Genomic DNA, 20,744 nt, shown 5'->3' on the forward strand with positions numbered 1-20,744 from the left:
GTGGAATTCAGTCAGGGCAGGTGTGAGTTTCTGTACCTGGCCCCCACCAGTCAGCTGTGCGGGAGCAGGACGGGAAGAGCGAAGCACATTCCCTACGGAGAGGACATGGGGGCCTGCGGGAGGTCAGCCCACTAGCGACCGTGGGGTGGGGTGGCGCCGCAGCGCCGTGTTCGGAATGGACGACAGATGACTGGGGGTCTGGGCCACGCCCAGCTGAGGCTGAGTGACAGCCCTGGGTCTGAGCCTCAGACAGGGTGGGTAGGATGGGGGTGTTGGTGCCTAAGGCTGGAGGGTCTCGCCTGGGGGCAAGTTGAGGAGGCAGCAGAGCAAGCATGGTGAATGGAACACTGGTGGGGGTGAACGTGTGGCGTCCACCCCCTTGACCAGGGCCCAGCTCTGAGGCCACCCCCTCCAGGATGCCTTCTAGGCCTCCCCAGGTAGTTAGTCGGTCACTTGGGCTGTCTCCCGAGGAAGCACTAGGAGGTTGAGACTTGGGGTTGGGAACAAGATGAATAACCTCATCATCTTCATGTCTGAAAGCCTCATCGCAGACAAGCTACAAATGCTGGTGGAGTGGGCGAAGGGACGAACGGTCAGAGCTGACTGCCTTCATGTGGGGGAGGCTGCTGAGTCCGAGTCAGGGATCGAGGGCTATTGATGGTGATGGTGGACGTGGTGATGGCAGTGATGATGATGGTGCTGGTGATGATGGTGGTGGAGGTGATGGTGACGGAGGCGATGATAGAGGTGATGGTGGTCGTGGAGGTGGTGGAGGTGATGGAGGTGGTGATGGCGGCGATGGTGATGGAGGTTATGGTGGTGATGGAGGTGACAGAGGTGATGGTGATCATGATGGTGGTGGAGGTGATGGAGGAGGTGGTGGTGGTGATGGTGATGTTGGTCGTGATGGTGATGGAGGCAATGGAGGTGATGATGGTGATGGTGGAGGTGATGGTGGTAGTGATGGTGATGGTGGTGATGGAGGTGATGGAGATGGTGGTGATGGTGATGGAGGTGGTGGAGGTGATGATGGAGGTGGTGGAGGTGATGGTGATGGTGGTCGAGGTGGTGATGGTGGTGGAGGTGATGGAGGAGGTGGTGGTGGTGATGGAGGTGATGGTGGTGATGGTGGTGGAGGTGATAGAGGGGGTGGTGGTAGTGATGGTGATGGAGGTGATGGTGGTGATGGTGGTGGAGGTGATGGTGATGGAGGTGATGGTGGAGGTGATGGAAGTGATGGTGGTAGTGATGGTGATGGTGATGGTGATGGAGGTGATGATGGTGATGGTAATGGTGGAGGTGATGATGGTGGAGGTGACGCTGGTGGCTGTTTATCTTGGCCCCCCTATGTTCAGGGCCCACCGAGCGTGCTGCACGGACCCTCACCCTCAGTCCTCAGGACACTGCTGGGAGGTGGGGCTCATTGTCTTCCTTTACAAGTGAACAATTGGAGGCCTGGATGGAGTAGGCGACACACTTAGGCCCCCAAGGTGAGCGCAGGAGGCATCCAGGGCCCGGGCCACTGGTGGTCTGCGCCTCGCCTCTCTCTGGGGTTGTGCAGAGGTCCGTGTTCCTTCCTCTGGGGAGGTTGTCACAAGGTGTGTCCCCACGGGCCTGTTAGAGAGTTCAGGGGGAGAAGGGGGACAGCTTCACTCTTGTGCTGCCTAGGCAACAGGCTGGGCCTCTGTGTGCGTCTGTCTGGGCGGGCCCTACACGTCCAGGGCCACGTGGCCGGCAGGGAGGGGACTGAGACTTGTGTTCTTTTCAGAGTCCGGTGGGGAAGAGGGCCTGTCTGTGGGCCCCTGACACTCGCTCTGCTGCCCTGTCCCTTGGTCTGGGGGTGAAGCGTCCCTTCTCAGTTCGCTCACAGCAGCCAGCTTCGGGGTGCAGTGAGGCTGGGGCCTGACCCCCCCCCCCGCCCTGTCCCTGTGCCCTTGCCCCCTCCCAACCCCCCAGCAGGGAGACTCAGGTGAGGCTTGTGTAGCCTGCACCCGTGCAGGTGTGAGAAGCTGGGACCCCGGACACCCTGGAGCAGCAGCGGGCTGGCAGTGCAGGTGAGAACTGGGTGAGGACCCCGGCTGCCGTGTGGAGGGGGAGCCACAGACAGAGGCCGGGGAGGGGGGCGTGGGCTGGGGCAGCAGACAGTGGTTTCTGGCCCCGGGGCGATATCTCTTTAACACTCGCGTGCACAGCGTGAAACTCCCCCTCCGACTCCACGGGGCCTCCGGGCATCACGGGGAGCATGGGCTCGGCCTGCGCTGGCTGCGGCCTTTGCGTGTCCACGGTGTGGCCCATGCGTGGCAGACACCCCAGCCGCGTCTTCAGACTGGTTAGTTTGGGCACGAGAGCTTGAACGGGGCAGTCGGGTGGCCTTTGATGTGTGAGGTTGTCTCCCAGAGCGTCGGGAGCCAGCTCGTGGAAGGGGACCCGGCGTGGCCCGGCCACCGCACTCCAGTCACATCTGTCTGAAACCTCCAGGCCCCTGGGTGAAGCTTTGCTGGGCGGACGGGTTCCGTCTGTGCCCACGGGCCCCTGGTTCAGTGTGCGCAGGTGCCGAGCCCCTGGGCTCTGTGGTCCTGTGCGCAGAGGCACGGGGCTCTCCCTCCCAGCAGCCCCCGCCCCAGCGTGGCTCCCCCTCCTTGTACGGACCAGGAAACCGAGGCTCAGCGCTCTGGGGAACGCCCCTAAGTTTTACTTGGTTAGGATGGATGCCCAGGTGTGCTGGCCTCCAGAGCCCCTGCACTCCCCATCACCGCCCTCCCTGTGTCCCCCAGGCACCAAGCTGTGCCCCGTGGGTGGGCACATTGACTAGACGGGGCTGCCTTTGGCGGCGACCCTGCGGATTTGTGGCCAGAGCCCACTGGCGGCCGGAAGGGGGGTGCTTTCCTGCTGGTTTTGCTCCGCAGACAGTGTGCTTGCCGAGCACGCCTCCTGCAGCCTCCACGGGAAGTGTTTGTCTCCTCAAATTACGTGTGTTTCCCTTTGCGAGTGTGAAGTGCACAGGCGAAAATTAGGCCATGAAGTCACAGGAGGAGCCGAGCGTGGGACCTGGGCAGGGCCTGTGAGGAGGGACGGGCAGCGGTGGCTGGCGTCCCCTGACAGGAGGGACGCAGATCGAATGGCTCAGGAGAGGGCCAAGGGCTGGCGGCGCACACGCGCCCTGATTTGGGCGCACCGCACATCCTCTGTCCCCAAAGGCCCCAAGGTCGCAAAGCTCTCCAGCGAGAACTCTGCAGTTCCCTCCGCAGGGAGCAGCAGTGTGGGCTGGGTTAAATCTCATTATCAGAAAGGGCAGAACTGACTCCCTCAGCAAAACGCTCCCAGCGCAGTGAGACCAAGGACACTGTGCGTCCCACTGCATTCCGGCTGCCGATGGCCTCTCGGGCTGCTGGGGGTCTGGGGCAGGAAGCCAGACCACTGACGGCTGCCCCCCGGGCCTCGAGGCCGGGCAGCCGAGCAGAGCAGCTGTAATGGTGCTGGGCACAGTGGCAGAAGCTTCTAGGGGCTCAGCGGAGCCTACTGACCTGGCAGGGGCAGAAATAGGCATGAAAAGGAGAAAACTGGAGACTGTCAGAGCGAGGGGTGGTGTGAGCAGAGCGGCACCTGCTTCTCTGGGCAGGTGACTTGGGCCACCACAGGGAGGCCGCATGGGGCCACTGTGCCTGGGGTTGGCGTCAGCACACCTGCGTGATGAACGGGCTTGACCTGGGCATCCGAGGTGGGACCAGGTGCAGCCTGCGTTCCCCAGGCCGGTTGGGCCGGTGCCACCTCTCTGCCAAGGGCTGCCAGGGTGACGTGCTGGTGTCGTTTATGGGAACTTGGAGCCCAAGGTGGCCGAATGCACAGGACACAGTACTTGAACTCCAGGGGACCAGGCAGCTGTGGGGTGCGAGCCGGGGGACTGAAGGCGGTGACTCAGAAGCCCCCCCATGCTGTGCCCTTCCGAGAGGGCTCCTCACTGAGCCCCGGTTCGTGTGTCTGTGACGCAGGATGAGGGGAAGTCGGCCTGGCCTCCCTCCTGGAGCAGCTGTGGGGACACGCGGGGCTCATCTGTGTGGCGTGCAGAAGAGGACGGGGGTGGGGGTGGAGGAGCAGCGAGGCTGCAGGGGGCAGCGCCCCTAAGAAAGCCCTCTGGGCGGGGCTGCCGGGGGCCGGCGTCTGTGCCAGCAGCCCCAGGACTGGGCAGGCTGCGGCTGTGGGCGGGGACCCCGTCCCAGGCCCGTGGTGTCGCCCCAGCACCTCGGAGGGCAGCAGCCCGGGCTGCCCAGAGGTGGAGTCGCCTTCCACTGTGGCCCACGGGTGCCCGAGGACAGGGCTGCCTTTCGGTTTCCATTCAGAAGTGGGCCGCCCAGAGTAGAGAGTCATGCACCAGCCCTTTGCATCGCATGGGCTCCCCACGTACATGCATGTGCAACATCGCACATGCCTGCACACACGTGTGTACACGTGGACACCTGCACACGCGCATACTCACTCACATAGATGCAAACCAAACACCCTCAGACCCTGCAAGTGGGCAGTGGGCTTGCAAGTTGGGGTGCAAGACTGCCTTTGGGGGGGGCAACAGCCCTTCCAAGGTCGAGGCCAGGCTGCTGGAGGGCTCCCAGGAGTCGGAGCCACCCGCCTGAGAGGCCACCTGGAGCAGAGAAGCCCTGGCTGCCCTCCGGAACAGCCAGTGCAGTGCCCACCAGCGATGCTAACCCGCGGCCGGCCTCATAGAGCTGGCACCAGAGGCTGCAGGCCGGGGCCTTGCTGTGGGTGGTCCACATGGCCCCATCCTGGGCACCAGCTTCCCTCCCTGTCCCCCAAAGCGCCGACACCCCCAAGCCCAGGGCTGTCCTGCCAACAGTGTCCACTGACTCCGTTCTAGGCCCCAGCACCTCCTGCCAGGAGAGGGGCTCCCTGGGTGAGGGGCAGGCCTGCAGCTGGGCGCTTGGGGTCACGTCACGGGAGGCAACCTGAAGACGCTCTCGGAGGGTCACGGAGCTGGGATTGTTGACTTTCTAGGTGAAAGGCAGCATGTGCCAGGTCAGGGCCAGTGAGGGGCATGCTGGCTCCAGGTCGCTGGGTGGTGGCCGCAGCTCCATGTGCAGGGAGCTGGGCCCGTGCGAGGTCAAGTCCAGGGAGCTTGAATAGTGCGCGGTCTGGGTTCGCAGTGTCGCCAGGGCAGGGCGTGTCTCTGTGCTGGGCCCCGGTGAGCGTGGGGGACGCAGGGGAGGCTGAGGTTCTTTGGCTGAAGGGGGAGGCTGAGGCCCCCAGAGGCTATGTCCCGTCGGGGGTCTCCAGGCTGAGCGACAGCTGGGATGGACAGTCTTGCACGGGCCCCCTTCCTTCAGACAGAATTTGTTGGCTCTGATTTGACGTTCCGGAAGGAACCGAAGGATTTCCTGAGGTCTCCTTGGGGACGGAAGGAGGGGCACCTTCCAAGGGGCTGCCCAGAGCTCAAAGCGGAAGGCGGGAGCTTGGGTGAAGACTGGAAGGGCCCTTGTCAGTCCGGGCTGAGCGTTTGAATGGCCAGAGTGTACGGGTCCCAAGCACTGTGCCTCGGTTTCCCCCTCCACAGTGGGGCTGGGGCAATGGCTAGATCCCCACCCTCTGAGAGAAGCGTTCACGAAACAAACAGGCGTGTTTTTTGGGGGGTGAAAACCCACCCGGAGATTTGTGAGAAGAATGATTTTAAACACGTACCAACGTTTTCAGGGAAGGTGGGTGCTGGAAACGAAGGGGCTTCTTGCTCCCAGGATGGCTGTGGCCAGCCGCCTGTCCAGTCTGCTGCAATGTGGGGAGTGTGCGGCGGGGAGGGCGGCTGCCAGGTGGCCGGGGGCGGGGCAGCATGAGTACAGAGCCTGGGGGAGTTCGAGGGAAGCACGCCCCACTGTGCCTGGCCATGGGCGTCCATGCCCTGGACCCAGCCTTGCTCGTTGCCCGGTGCTGGACTGGTGCCCTGGGGCCGGGACCCCGAGATGTGCGGGACACGACCAGGCCCCTCGCCAAGCGCTGGCAGTCCCAACGGCCCCCGAGCCTCCCCTTCCTTCCTGTAACTGTGTTCGGAGGACATGAATTTATATGTCAAGCTGCCAGTTGAGAGAAAATGTTTTATTTGAATGGGATGAAATTTGGACTAGAAGTCACATTCCTTAGTAAGAACAGGTGTTTTTGATCCCTGTTGCGGTCACACGGTCACTTCCGCTGGAGAGCTGAACCGTGAGCCAGGGGCCTGTGCCAACCAGAGAGACAGGGACTTGCTGAGCGGGGCCTCTGGTCAGGGGCCAGGCGGGGAGCCGCGCGGGGTGCTGAGCCACGGCGCCCCTTTTGCTGGGGTGGGCCCCGCGCCGGGCCGCAGTGGGAGGCTCAGTCTGCATCCACTCTGTCCCCGGCAGGGAGGAGACCAGCAGCCAGGTGGCTGAGGGCTGCAGGGGCGACACGGGTGGAAGGGGGTCCGTCTATGCGTGGCCAGAGGCAGAGCCCCCCGCGGGCTGACCTCCGGAGGGACTCTAGTCCACAGAGCCGTCTGTGTGGGGACAGGTGTGCCTGCAGAGTTCGGAGCTCTGGGTTCGTCATTCAGGGCTCTCAAACCCGAGAGTCGGGGGGCATGTAGGTGGAACTGTGCCTCAGGGGTCAGGGGTCAGTGGGCCTATGCTGGACTTGAGGAGAGTCACCCCCACCTCACCCAGTCTCGGCCAGGTTTCCGCAGAGCCTTTGGGGAGTCGGGGAAGGTGACGCACCCCCTCCCTGGGTCTGTGCACTCCGTTGGCACCTTGCTTCACACACCCTGGGGGCCGTCCAGGGACCCATGCTTTGTGACTTTGGGGGGCGGGCTGCATCTGCTCCTTCCTGCATCTCTCTGCTTTCCAGGCTCAGGAGGGACGGATGGTGGGTGGTGGATGGATGGACGGATGACAGATGACAGACGGATGGGTGGGCAGAACACCCGGCTTCGGTGGTTTTGGGGGGCAGCAGCTCCAGAGCGGAAGGCTGGCTGAGGACAGGCTTCTCCTCTGAGATACCAGGCTGGCGTCCTGGGTCCCCTCATGGGTCCCTGCGTGCCACTTATTCACGGGCTTTCGTCCTTTCCCAGGGCGACATCCAGCAGCTGCTCTTCGTCTCGGACCACCGGGCGGCGTACGACCAGTGTGAGCACTACAGCCCCGACTGCGACGCCGCCGCCCCCGACACCCCGCAGTCCCAGGACCCCGGCCCGGACGAATACGTGAGTCGGCCCAGCTGTGCTTGCGGGGCCCTGGGGCAGGCGGCCGGGTGGCCAGGCAGGGTGCGGGTGGAAGGACACAGAAACCGCGACAACTCCATGTTGAATACCCCCTGGGCGAGAATCTGGGCCGAGCCACAAAGGACCTGTGTCGGGAAGCCTTCCCTCTAAGCTCAGACAACGTCTAGGTGAGGACGGCCCTCCGGCCTGTGACCTGACCAGCCAGGCCTTCTGAGCGGAGATGCTGCAGGCACCCCAGGGGCTGAGTCTGGGGGGGAGCTGCCTGGAGCCTACCAGTAGGGGGTGCTGAAGGCTGTCCACGTAGAACGGCAGGTCTTCTGACCTCCAGCGTCCGCAGGAGGAGCTGCCTCATCTGCGCGCTCCAGGAGTGTGTCCTAGGCTTCGTGCCCTGGCCGCGGCCCGCTGTGGTCTGGGGTCGGCCATTCTCGCCCTCCTGCCCGAATGGAGTGGCACCTGGGGTCCTGAGCTGCAGTCCTTTCTGGTCCCCATCGGCCCTGCGTCCTCACACAGCGGTTTCCCCCCAGTACCCGGAAGGAGAGGGCGAGGGCGAGACCTACTACTACGAGTACCCCTACTACGAGGACCCGGACGGCCCCAGCAAGGAGCCCCCCACCACCCGGAAGCCTGTGGCAGCTGCCAAAGAGACCACGGAGATCCCCGAGGTCTGGGCGGGTCCCTGGAGGTCGAGGGTGGGCCATGGGGGACGGGAGGAAGCTGTGGGAGGACAGCAGGCTTCTGCAACACCACCCCTCTCTTCCTGGCTCGCAGGAGCTGACCCTGCCCCCCACGATGGCCCCTCCCGTGCCCGATGCCAGCGAGGGGGCCGGGAAGGAGGAGGACCCCGGCATAGGGGACTATGACTACATGCCCATCGAGGACTACTACACGCCACCCCCTTATGAGGACATCGGCTATGCTGAGGGCATCGACGACCCTGACCAGTCCCCCGACCACGACACAGGGGCAGAGGTCCCCACCAGCACCACGGTCGGCACCTCCAACGCTTCCAACGTAATTGCTTTCCCTCCGAGTGGGCGGGGTGGGGCATGACCACCCTGCAGGGGCACTCCTCCTTTCTCTGCCTCTGCCCTTGGGTATCCGGGAGTGGCCCTGCCCCCGGGGATGCCGAGCAGGGTTGGGGTCTCCGACCACCGAGTGGATCTGCGTACCTGCAAAGCGGGCAGAGTGAGCCCCGTGCCCGGTTCGGGTGGCGATGGGCAAGGATGGTGCCTGCAGCCCGTGCTGTGTGTGGCCTGGGCGGGGTCGGGTGGGGTCAGGCGGGAGGTGCAGGGGCGGGGGACCCGGACAGGAGGAGCGAGGCCAGCCCTTCTGGGAGTGACACATGCTCTCCTGTCAGGTGGACCTGGCCTGAAGCTTCCGCCAGTGATCTCAATGTTGTCACTTACAACATGGCACTGGTGTGCCCTCCCCTGGGCTTGTCACCCACTTTCCAGATTAGGAAGGGGTTCAGCACCACGCTCGACACAGCGAAAGCTTAAAAATAGCTGACTTCTCGATGGCCACAGGAGGGACCCACGGGGTTCTGATGGGGCCAGACCCCTCTGCTGGTGGGCACGGGATGAGGGACACGTTATTCCCAGACCCCGAGGCCTGTGGTGGACGCCTGACATCCCCGACGTCCCCAGCCACAGACCTAGTGAGCCACAGCGTTTTGGCAGGCGGGTGGGTGACATTCTCCTCGTGGTGACAGTGAGAACGTGCGAACAGACCACCAGGGACCCCAGGAGGTCGCTTTTGCAGCAAGTTAGACTCCAGGCTCCCGGGAGGCCACCATCCCTGGAGCACCAAGGTTGTGGGCCCTGGAGCCGACCTGGCGCCCTTGGTCCCTGGTGACCCTGTCGCCTCTCACTCCTAGCCGGCTCCGCACCCCGGGGAGGGGAAGGACGACCTGGAGGGCGAGTTCACTGAAGAGACCATCAAGAACCTGGACGAGAGCTACTACGACTCTTACTACGACCCCACTGTCCCCCCGTCCGAAATTGGGCCGGGCATGCCAGCCAACCAGGACACCATCTTCGAAGGGGTGAGGGGCGGGGCACGCAGGGGGAGGGTGGGGCTCCTTCCGAAGCCTCGAGCTGCCTTGCTCCGCAAGCAGAGTCACAGCTTGCTGCCACCCGGCTCCCCTTCCCTCTCATCCTCTCCCTCCGCCTTTCTCACTCCCAGATTGAAGGGCCGAGGGGCGAGAAGGGGCAAAAGGGAGAACCCGCCATCATTGAACCGGTAAGGACGCTTTCTTCTCCTCTCTCGGAAGTGGGTGGGGGTGGGGCATGGCCAGACCCGTGGGCCCCCTGGGCCGCTTCGAGGAGCCCGGTGCCCTGGGGGACAGCACACAGGGCTCATCGCTGAGACGGGCGGGGGCATTCCCCACGAGGGTGCAGGCGGCAGCTGTTAGTTTCCAAGCTGTCCGGACTCTGTGCCTGCTGTCCTGAGGGAGGCAGAGCCCCTCCGGAAGGTCACAGAGGGCTGGGCCCCGGGTGCTGCAGATCCGGGGGGAGTGGCGGGGGCGGTCCACCACGGGCTCTGCCCCCACGGCCTGAAGTGCACCCTGAGCTGCTTACGGAACCCGTGGGGGGAATCCCGTAAACCGCAGAGCGCTGAGATCCCGGTTAAGTAAAACCCAGCCGTGCCCAGTAGCGGGGTCACCGCGTCTCCACGTGTGGGGCCTCTGGAAGGGGGCACTCCTGATGTCCCTCATGGGTGGGGGCTGTTGGCAGGGGCCCCTCAGCCTGGTCCACCCTGCCATGTCCTCCAAAAGTCCGAAGGGAGTGTGCCGGTCCGGCCTCGAGGTGGGTCAGGAGGCCAGGCTGGGTTGAGACTGCTGCCAGGACCCGGTTCCTGCCGGCCAGGCTCCCAGGGCCTGTCCGACTGTGGGCTCCTGGACGTGGGGGCCAGTGGCCTCCGCCCTCCTGGGGAGCTGGGGGCTCTTTCAGAACCTTGACCAATGGCCTCTCTGGAGCCCGTGGCCAGGGCACCTGGGATACGTCCCATCTCAGGGTGCTTTCCAGTGCTTTCTGTGGGTCTGGAGTTTGTCTGAGGGGTTAGGTGGGGGGGGCAGGGGAAGAGTGAAAAGGCACCCCGGGGGCAGGTGGCCCCCTCCTCAGCCACGAGAAAAGCCTGGACGGCCCGCTGGGTGCAGCCCAGCCTGGGGGCCGTCGCAGGAGAGCGGGGTGCCGGGAACACCCCCGTCACCCTCCATGGTCGGAGCTGGGCGTACTCACCGGGGCGCAGGGCTCGGCAGTGACGTCTCCCCAGATGGTCTTGGTCCCCTGGTGGACCTGCTGGTGACTTGGGGTGTCTCATGGGGTGCTCCGGTGCCTCAGTGAAAGAGGCGTCTTGCCTGGGGAGGCAGTGGGAGGCCAGGGAGGCACCCAGCTGTGGAGTCCGGGTCTGGGCCCCTCTCTCGCTCTGGGGGGCTGGGCTGGCACCCCTGTCTGGATAAGCTTCCTGTTTGCTCGCAGGGCCTGTAAGGAGAGCCCTGCATCCCCCCACCTGGGCGGGGTGGGGGGTTGGCTCCCCATCTGCGGGTGGGGGCAGGCCGAGATGACAGGGAGCTCATCTGCAGGAAGCCCGTTGCGTCCTCCTGGGACGCCTGGCCATCTGGATGCAGGCAGGGAAGGCATCCCTCCCCTCTGGCCCGCGTTCTCGCCCGCCCAGCCCGGTCGGAGTATCCGTGGGCCCGTGGCCATGTCCCTGGAGGGACCATGTAAACAGTTGGAGTTTCTCAACCTGGAGCATCGCCAGCTGTCCTCCAAGTCTCAGCTGCCGTAAACACATGGCCAGGTCCTGGGAGAGGCTGACGTGGCCTCGCTGCCGGCTGCGCAGGCCTCCTGGCCCGTGGAGGTTGGGGTTGCTGTTTCCTGTCCCCCCACCTGCCCCAGCGACATCCCTTTGGGGAATGTGACTCATGGTTGACGGAGCTGTTGGAACCAGCTCCTTCTCCCCATGGTCTCAGGGACCCGCCGGCCATTCCTATTCAGATTTGCCAACTTCAGTGATTTGTTAGCAACATCAGGGGCTCCTTTAAAGGACAGGAATCCCCCTGGCCCAGAGCATTCTGGGTAATCAGCACTGGGGCTCCTGGCCACCTCAGGGACCAGGATGCCCCATATCGGTGGCTTCCCTCCCCTGTGAACGTCTGTTGGAGGCACACGAATCACCGTGCCTGCCTTCAACAGTGCTTGAAAACACGCTGGTTCTCTGTGCGTGCTGTTTCACGTGGGGTGGCCCCCACAAAGAGTTCTGAGTGGCAAGCTGGGGCCTTTGTTACAGTTGCTCTCCCCAGCAGGTCTCGGAATCAGGGTCTGCACCCTGGTGGTCTGTGGACAGGGCTGGCACGCCACAGCAGGGCCCCCTCTCTGCCATCCTCACTGCCCTGGTCGGTGGTGGCCCTGGGGCTGCACCCCTGGCTGGCTTCACCTGGGAGAGTGCAGGCACCCCCTGCCAGGCTCACTGATGCCATGGTATCCAGCGTCCCCCCGGGGAGACCGCCGCCTGGGAGAGCCCCAGGGCCCCGAGCCCAGCAGCTGCCACGCGGGGGAAGACAGCCGCGGGCCCCGGGCCCTGCAGGCCAGTGTTTTCTCTCCTAATCCCAGCTCAGGTCCCGAGCCTGCCCAGCTGCCTGCGTCCCAGGAGGAGCTGGCTTGCGGAGTTGTTTGCACGAGCCCTGTGTACATCTCGTGTACAAATATTTCTCCGAGTGCGCATCTGTGTAAACATAGCGTCCGTCCTCGCAGCGACCGAGGAGCCCTGGCGGGGAGGGGCCCCCACCGGGCTGGCACCAGGGCTGATCCCTCGCCCTGCTGGGCCGACCCCGTACTCCCAGGAAGTCACGCCTGGTCGCACAGGGGACAGACCCTTTTGCGGACAAGTCCAAGGCACGATGGTGGCACGTGCCCCAGAGAGAAGCTACTGTGCTTCCTGGGGTGGGGGCAGCAGGTGGGCACAGGACCAGGATGTCCGGTGCCCCCACGTCATCCCGGCCTCCACGAGGACCAGCGGGGAGGAGGGTATCACCGTGCTACCGGGTCCCGGGAAGACCAGACACCACGCTGGCTGCGTCTGCAGCCAGCGGGTCCCGAGGAGGCGAGGGCCCTTGCTCCCCTGCAAGCTTGGGCATTGGCTCAGACCTCCCCTGAAGGGGGCATGAGACCCAGAGGATATGGAGGGGCCAGCCCTGGCATTGACTGGACAGGGCAGGAGGCCAGGCCTGGAGGGGACTGGAAGTGGAGGCCTGAGAGTGGGGGGCCAGCTGGACTCCCTCTGTCCCCTCTTCAGTGGGGAGCTGAAGCCACAGTCCCCTCTGCTGTCCACACCCCCTCTCGGGGACAGGTGACCTTGTCCCCATTTTGGGATAAAGATAGTGGGGCCAGAGGCAGGGTGGGCGGCTGGAGGCAGAGGCAGCTGGTATCCACGGACACAGCGGTGCGGCGCACCTGGGCTGCTGCTGGGTGGCAGGGGCTGGAGGCTCCAGGGTGGCCTGTCTGAGCTGTGATGGCCCTCCTGGCTGGGCCTGGGGTCCCTCCTCCCTCAGGCAGCCATCACCCAGGGCCTGCGCAGCCTCTGCCCCGCAGGGAGACAGGAGAGACCCTGCCTGGGACCAGGCTCTGGGTCCCCTGCTTTCCTCCCTGCATCGTAAGGGGCTTATGGAGCTGCTCCTGAGGGGCCCGTGGGCAACTGTCCCGGCCTTTCCACTGCTCCTGGAAATGCTCGGAGGCCAGTTACCGTGGCCACACCCCAGCCCCCCCCCCCACCAGCAGGGAGCCTGCAGACCCCTGCTGGGACGGTGGGCGCTGACCCGGGCCTTGGGCGGGGGGGTGCGGACTCAGATATTGTCTCTCTCTTGCAGGGCATGCTCTTGGAGGGGCCCCCCGGCCCTGAAGGCCCCGCAGTGAGTGTCCCCTTCTGGTTCCATGGTGTGCGGGGGGTGCTCAGGGGTGGACCCTCAGGGACGCCCCCTAACACCACTGGGAGGAAGAGAGGGTGCCCCCTGCTCTTTGTAGACACCCTGGGGCGTAGCCGGGTGGGAAGGGCTCTTGCCTGTGGCCGCATCTTTGAATTCTGTTCTGATTTTACTTTTCATTCCAGGGTCTCCCAGGACCTCCAGGAACGATGGGTCCCACCGGCCAAGTGGGTGACCCTGGAGAGAGGGTAAGGCACCCCATGCTCCGCAGGCTCGTCCGTGTGTCCCCTGCTCCGGGGCGGGTGTTGTCCTCACACGTGTAGACCGCAGCTGCACCACCACCTCCTCCTGCAGGTTGCCCCTGGCCCTGTGCGCACTCACGCCGCTCCCCCACCCCCCCGCTGCGTCCAGCCCCTCAGGTGTTTAGGGAGGCCAACTAGGGCCCTGCCCTGCTCTGGGGGCAGGTGACACCACAAGAGTTAGACCAGTGGGGCTGTGTCCCACAGGGGCTGCCAGCGATCAGCTCCCAGCACGGCCCCGCGTCCGTCCGTCAGTGTGACAGTGACATGGCAGCTGCCGCGGCCCCAGAGCTCGGTGCCGTGTGTGCATGTCCCACAGAATCTGCATGGACCCCCTCCATCCAGTTCCCCCTCCATCCCCTTCCTTCTTGGCAGTCGAGCCACAACACAGGGGAGCTCGCTCTCCGCAAATGGCACATCCCAGGGTTGCCCTGGGCAGAGGGACGTGGTGCCTGCAGCAGGGCTGGACCCAGGACTCCGCAGTTTCATTCTGACACCTAGTGGGCCTTTGGGGTCCTGCAGCGGGGGGGTCCCTGTCCAGCTCAGCTTCTTCCTTTGTCTTTCCTCCTGTGCTTCCTGCTGGTCTGACTGTGCGCATGAGTGCGCTCCACTCTGATGAAAGCTGATTGCTGGCTAGACTGCGGATGAGGGAAAGTGGGGGCACGTGTGTCCCAGTGGGCGGGCAGGAGCTCACCCCCAGGGCCAGGCGCATGGTCCGGGGCAGAGCAGGCACCTGCGGGCTTGGGGCTGTCGGTGGCTGGGTCTGGTGGTGCAGAAGGGCCGGCGGCTGCCTCTGAGCAGGCCACTGGTAGGGGTGGGTCTCGGGGTGTCTGGGCGACATGGCTGGAGCCTACAGATGGATCAGCTGGGTCCTGGGTGAGCAGCGGGATGGGGACAGGTTCCCCTTGTTCTGTGTGGCCAGGTGACCTCAGCCCAGTGGGGCCTTGAACAGGATTCCCTGCCGCTTTGTCTCCCCATGTCCAGAGGCTGTGGGGGCCTGGAGTAGCTGGGTCTCGCTTTGTGGCAGGGACTCAGCTGGGTGCTAGGGCCTTGGCCCTCGCAGACGGCCCCTCTGCCACCATGGAAATTCCAGACAAGCCAGCGGGGGCCTCTGGCCTCCCATCTTGTAACTTGAACTCTGCAGTGGGGACTGCAGTCCTGAACCCAGCGTGCCCCAAAGGTCTGCGTGAGGTGGGGTGACGGCCAAGTCCTCCCCCAGAGTTTCACCAGGTGGCCGCAGGAGTGTGGTCAACCGCACACGTCAAGGAAGGGGGACCACACGGCACAGCAGATGACGTTTCTCCCTTAGAAGTAGGCCAGGACGCCATGCTGTGTCCATGTGTGTGGGCATCGACTGGCCTCTCTCGGCCTCAGTGTTGCCCCAGGTCTGTCCATCCGTCTGTCCACCAGCACAGATATCCACCGGGTGTCTGCAGGGCCAGGCACAGGTCTGGGACAGGTCTGTGAATGCTCGTGGCCCGAGGGCTGCTCCCACCCCCTTGGTCCTGGCCTTTGGACTGAACTGGCTCAGGCTGGTGGCGGCGGCCCTGTGGGTGACTGGCGCCCCGTGGCCCAACCCGCTGCCTCGTGTGTGCGGGTCCGTCCTCTCTGAGGGCGCCCGAGTGCTCAGGGCGTCTCTGCAGAAAGAGCAGGAGGAAGAGGCCGGCATGAGGGCCCCTGAGGATGGACTCAGCAGACATGAGGCTGCCCCCGTGTCCCTCCCGGCTCCCGGTGCCACCGGCACGCCAGCAGGAGCACGCTGTTCACGCAGACACCGCGTGGATGGTGCCCCGACTCGGGCAGACACGGACCTCTAGTTTTGAATTGGGGGGTTTCATTTGGGATCGACCCCGAGGCAGAAAGCTCAGCGGTGAGCGGTCTGTAGATTTCCAGGAGGACAGCTGGGCGGCAGAACATGTGCCAGGTTTTTTTTTTAAAGCAAGTTTTTTAAAAACAAATCTGAGAGCTTTTCCCGAGATGGCAGACAAGGGCCATTGGCCTGGACTGATCAGCCCCCCGTGGGTCTGGTGTGCGCTCCCAGCTTCCTCTGCACGGACAGGCCGTGACCTCTGGTGACCTCTGGGGCAGGAGCTGGCCCTCGTTGTGTCTGAGTCTGTGTGATGTGGCATCTTGCTAGGACAGGGGTTGCACCCCTCCAGGAAAAAGCAGGCATGCGTGAGTGCGGGCCCAGACGGCTCCACTCCCTCCCGGGAGTTCCAGGACAGCTGCCCGGTTCTTGGTCTTCACGGCTGGGAACAGGAATCGGTCCCGGTTCCTGGCTCCAGCCAGGTGAGCGCAGTTGTCCTTGGTGCAGAGGACTGGAACCCACGGCCCTGCGTTCCCCTGGAGGGTAGCCGAAGGGACGCTTCATCGGGTCGGGGTGGTGAGCTCCTGTTTAGATGGAAAACAAATTCCACCAGCCTCAGGCTTGTGGGGCGTCTGCCCGCGTGAGTGAGAAGCTGAGCGATGAACCCTCTTCTGGAAACACGCTGTCTCACGGGGGAGGTGTGCATTCATTCAGTCCTGGGCTGGCTGGAACGGGCTCGAGAGCCCATCCAGGAGGGGTGACTGTCTGGGAGCCGCCTCAGAGACCGGGGCACTGGACGTGCGGAGGTCACAGCACGGTCCCTTTACTCCGGCTCCCCGTGTCTGTCCGAGCAGTGGACACTTTGCGCCCTTGTCCGTCTGACACGTGGGTCGGGGGGGCTGGATGAGGGGCCCCTGACAGTGCGGAGGAACCGGGCCTTTCAGCAGCTGGGGGGCACGAGGCCCTGGAAGGGGTGTCCGGGAGGGGTGGGCGCCCGGACGCTCCACCCCTGCTCACGTTCTGGGATGTCGCCTCTGCCCCTGGATTGCATCCCCCACCTTTCCTTCTGTCTGGGTTCCTCTGGATCCGCCTGAACCCCCCCCCTCCCCCCTTCCCCTCAGGAGCCTTTCCTTATCGTGATCCCACAGTGATGCCGCCCTTTCCCGGGCTGGGGTTCTGGAACATTCTAGGCCACGAGGTCTTGTGCTCCCTTGTGCTTGTCCAGTGTGTTTCTGGCTGGGCTGTGGCTCTGAAGCCCCTCCTCCCGACCCAGCCGGCTGCGTCCCTCTGCGCCTGACCTGGCTCTCTCGGCCCCTCTGTCCACAGGGTCCCCCCGGACGCCCAGGTCTCCCTGGGGCCGACGGGCTGCCTGGCCCCCCTGGAACCATGCTCATGCTGCCTGTGAGTACCCCCGTGTGGGGGGGCGGTGGCTGCTGGGTGGTGGAGCCCTGGGCTGTTTCCAAGGGGAACAATCTCCTGGCCACAGACCCGCCCCAACCTGGGTTCAAGTGGGCGTGCCTGCCAGCTGGTCCCTCCCTGAGCCTGACCTGCCCATGACCTTGTGGGTGAAGGTCAAGGGCCGTCTCCTTCACGGGAGCCCAGGCCTGGAGAGAGAACATGTGGTCGGGGTCTGGATGTCAGTCTTCTGACTGACGTCTGTTTCTCGTGAGCCCGCGCTGTCTGTCTGTCTGGTGCCCAGGGCGGCGGGCACAGCGCAGGGTCCCCTGGCGTGGAGCCCGGGCTGCCCTTGCCAGGCCTCCTCAGTGCACGGACACAGGCCTTTGGCCCTTCCTCGCAGTAACCAGGGGCCATGGGGGCTCAGGGTGAGAGGCCGCAGACGCCAGGAAGGGCTCCCCAGACGGGGAGGGTCCCCTGAGGCCCCAGGGCTGAAATTGGAGGGTGGGGCTGGGGCAGCTGCGTGTGGCGAAGTAGAGCAGCGAGCACCACAGGGGTGGGGGTGGACGCTGCCCAACCAGACTGTCCGAAGCTCCACTGTCCCCCAGGGGGCCGAGGGGCAGTGCCTCAACCCTGGGGTCCAGTGTGGGCACCCACGTCGGTGCACCCCTGTGACCCCCACCTTACACCCACAGTTCCGGTTCGGAGGGGGTGGCGATGCCGGCTCCAAAGGCCCCATGGTCTCAGCCCAGGAGTCCCAAGCTCAAGCCATTCTGCAGCAGGCGCGGGTGAGTGGTCCCCTCGATGGGCTGGGCTGGGCTGAGCTACACACCCCTGAGAGCCCCCATGGGCCCCAAAGCACCTCGCGTGGCCTGGGGCCCACGGAACCTCCATCCTCTTGCTGCTCCGCTCTGCCCATCTGCCGATGAGTGAACCGAGTTTCTACCAGATGAGGCCCAGAGTGCCGATGGCTCTCGAAGCGAGAGGCGCCACCCCGGGCTGGGGTGTGTAGGTGGCTTTGGCGGAGCACCTGTAATGGGGCGTTGTGAGAAGTCGCTAGATCAGCCTCTGTTGGGCAATATCTGTGTGGCTCGCAGCCAGCTGAGCGACACCGACGATCGGGTGTGGAGTAACTGCAGGACAGCTGGAGCAGCGAGCTGTCACAGTGAGAGGCCGTGCCGAGTGTGGCAAACCCCGCCACCAGGCTGCGTCCCCGGGCCTGCCCGCTGGCCTGCTAGTGGGATTTTAATAGAAGCCAGGTGGGCGCCGGCTTAGAAGGATTGATAAGCCTGTTCTCCAAAGTGAAATGGCATCCTGCAGTGGGGGTGACACAGCCACACGGAGGGACCGCAACAGGTGCTTTAGGAGCGAGGAGCGCAGGTGGACTGTGCTGTGGCAGGTGCAGCTGCCCTGGGGATGGGCAGGTGGGACAGGGCGCCCTGCAGGTGTCGGGTGACTCCCAGGGCTGCTGCTTCTGGGACTGGTTTAGTTCACCCGTGGCAGGGCTCCCCAGCCACTGCGGGGCGCTGGACGTGCCTCTCAGGATACAACTCCAAGGGGCAAAGGGCTGGGGGGCCAGTGGGGAGGTCAGCATGAGGCTCTGAGCACCCCAAAGGGGTGGAGCACCCCTTGCCAAAGTGGGAAGTGTCACCGGGCCCGGGTGCCACCTCCGCCTCCCCTGTTCTGTCGTGGCTGGCGCCGAGAGCCCCGGAGGAGCAGTGGGGCGCGCTCCAGGCTGCATCGGGCCTCCTGTAGCGGCGCCTGTGCCCGGCCTGTCTTGCCTGTCAGCACCCGTGCACCCGCCGTCTCTCAGCCTGTTCTCTCGTTTCTTGCAGTTGGCATTGAGGGGCCCGGCCGGCCCGATGGGTCTGACGGGGAGACCCGGCCCCATGGTGAGTCACCAGCGGCAGGAGTGGGGGCATGTGCTGAGGGACGGGGTGCCCCCCAATCTCCTGCCCTTTAGTCTCCCCACTCGGTTCAGAGAGGGGAGCACTTGCTTTAAGCTGCCATCCTCTCTCATTCCATCACTGGTGCTGGGAGAGCGATGGGGGACGGCCCCTGGACAGGCGGGACCTGCCTTGGCCTGGGGGCTGGGAACCCCCCCCCCCCCCCCCCCCCCCGTGCCTGCACCGGCTGTGCTTGTGCCTCGTGACGCGGAGGCTCGGAGACTCTTCCTTTCCAGGGGTCGGCGTGGGGGCCAGACCAGGCTGCTAGCCCCCCTGCCCAGCCTTGCCGCACAGCTGGGTGCATAGTGTGCCGGGCACGGGGCCCGCAAATGGGACCCCGGGGACTGCGAGAGGGAGGCCCTTGCAGTTTACAAGGGGTCGGAGGATCTAAAGGCCCCGCGTCCCCACCGCTGTTCCCTAGGAGCGGGGACTTGGCCCCAGGTCTAGTCAGTGCACCCCCCCCGCCCCCCGTCCCCGCCGTCCCAATGCGGCTCAGGGATGTCCTCCTCCTCTGGCATCTTGCCTTGGGACAGGCCCAGAGGGTGTCCACACACTGTCCCCCTGGGCTGTCACCCCATGGACTCATCCGCGTATCACCGTGAGCTTTGTGGCTCTTGTGTCCCCAACTGTCCAGAATTTTGTTCAAAAGTGGAAGGGATGCAAACAATGAGCCGTTTCCCCATCACCCAGGTCCTGTTGGAGGCAGGCGGGGCTGGGCGTCCGCTGGCCCTCGGGGAGCCCGGCCGGTGGTCCGGGATAGTTTCCCCAGCCCCTCCCGGCCACCCGCAGCCTTTCCCCACGAGCGTTCCCTAACCAGCTGTGTCTCCATAGGGCCCTCCTGGCACCGGAGGCTTGAAGGGCGAGTCAGGAGACATGGGTCCTCAGGTACGTAGGTGCCTCGCCTCTGCTCTTTGCAGGGGTGTCTCTGTGTGCGGGAGGTCGGGGCTTTGGGGGGGTGGCTCCCCAAATGCTGCATTTCTCCGGGGAAGTTAGTGGGGACTGTCGCTTCATGCAAAGCTGGAGCAGAACAGAAATGATGGGTGTCCATGGTGGGAGCTGCTGGTGCTACTTTGGGCCTGCCCTCACTCTGGGCCGTGGGTCCCGTGCTGTGTCCCAGGGGTGCCCTTGAGCTGGCAGCTAGGAGGAGGAGCCGCAGGCCAGGTGGACAGGCGTGGGATAAGACTTTGCTTTTGTCTCTGAGACTCAGGGACACACTGACCCTTTGCCCTCTAACTCTGGACAGGGCCCCCGAGGTGTGCAGGGCCCGCCTGGGCCGGCGGGAAAGCCTGGAAGAAGGGTAAGTGTTTCTCAGGGGAGCCACTGGCTGGGGCACCGACGAGGCGGGAGCCTGCAATGGGTCTGCCCCCTTGCCTGCCGTGCAGACCCGGCTCAGGGGCAGGAAGGCCGGTTGCTGCTCCTGTCAAAGGCACATCTGTCTCCAAGGCCGGGTGCCCTTCCATGGGGCGGCGAGCTGAGCCCGTGGGCACTGTCTCCTGGGACTCCCGGCCTCTGCCGACCTGGCCTCCGTCCTGAGCACACTAATTTAGGCTAATACACCGTTGTAATCAGAGCCATTCCCCAGCCCTTCAGGAGCAAGCACCGAGAAGACAGCCTTATCAGTGGGCTGCATTTCAGCCTCGTTTCTGCAGAAGTGGCCTGGGGGAGGGGGCCGGCTGGCGCCCAGCTCCCCTGTCCCGCCAGCCGCCCAGGTTCTGTTTGCGGCTCAGCGGATGGGCCCAGATGGCTTCCGTGGACCGCGGCTGCTGAGAGAGGGCCCACATTTGTAAACCAGTAAAGTTCACGCACAGCGTCCAGACGAGCGAGGGGAGCCCCAGTTACCCCACGACGTGCTCTCACCTGGGCGTCCTTTCACCAGCGGGCGTTCCTAGCACACAGAAAGATTTTGTTGTTCGTATTCGTTCAGCGTGAACCTCTTCAAGACGTGCTGTCCACGTGAGCCGCCAGTTCCTTTCTGCTTTCAGGGCGCCCAGGGCGAGAAGGAGGGGTTCCTGAGCGGTTAGGGACCCTCCCGTCCCGGAGCTGATTGTTATTTTTGGGGGAGGGGTGGGCGTGGGGAGGGGTGGCCAAGGAAGCTGCCCATCGGGCCCGCAGGGCCCGCAGGCACCAGGCCAGGGCTGGACCGGATGGT

General features: G+C 64.7%; 1 protein-coding gene across 2 annotated transcripts in view; it reads left to right on the top strand.

Moving 5' to 3' along the window:
• Positions 1 to 20,744, top strand: part of COL5A1 (collagen type V alpha 1 chain) — a 116,935-nt gene that overhangs the window by 35,734 nt on the left and 60,457 nt on the right. For both annotated transcript variants that reach the window (XM_053919085.2, XM_053919086.2), the window contains exons 5-16: positions 7,079 to 7,210; positions 7,753 to 7,890; positions 7,997 to 8,239; positions 9,105 to 9,272; positions 9,413 to 9,469; positions 13,095 to 13,136; positions 13,334 to 13,396; positions 16,581 to 16,655; positions 17,345 to 17,437; positions 18,485 to 18,541; positions 19,427 to 19,480; positions 19,839 to 19,892. In XM_053919085.2, coding sequence (XP_053775060.1) covers positions 7,079 to 7,210; positions 7,753 to 7,890; positions 7,997 to 8,239; positions 9,105 to 9,272; positions 9,413 to 9,469; positions 13,095 to 13,136; positions 13,334 to 13,396; positions 16,581 to 16,655; positions 17,345 to 17,437; positions 18,485 to 18,541; positions 19,427 to 19,480; positions 19,839 to 19,892 — 1,176 coding nt within the window. The remainder of the gene's footprint in view (positions 1 to 7,078; positions 7,211 to 7,752; positions 7,891 to 7,996; positions 8,240 to 9,104; positions 9,273 to 9,412; positions 9,470 to 13,094; positions 13,137 to 13,333; positions 13,397 to 16,580; positions 16,656 to 17,344; positions 17,438 to 18,484; positions 18,542 to 19,426; positions 19,481 to 19,838; positions 19,893 to 20,744) is intronic.

The sequence above is a fragment of the Desmodus rotundus genome, chromosome 1, assembly GCF_022682495.2.
Source record: "Desmodus rotundus isolate HL8 chromosome 1, HLdesRot8A.1, whole genome shotgun sequence".
NCBI classification, from domain to species: Eukaryota; Metazoa; Chordata; class Mammalia; order Chiroptera; family Phyllostomidae; genus Desmodus; species Desmodus rotundus.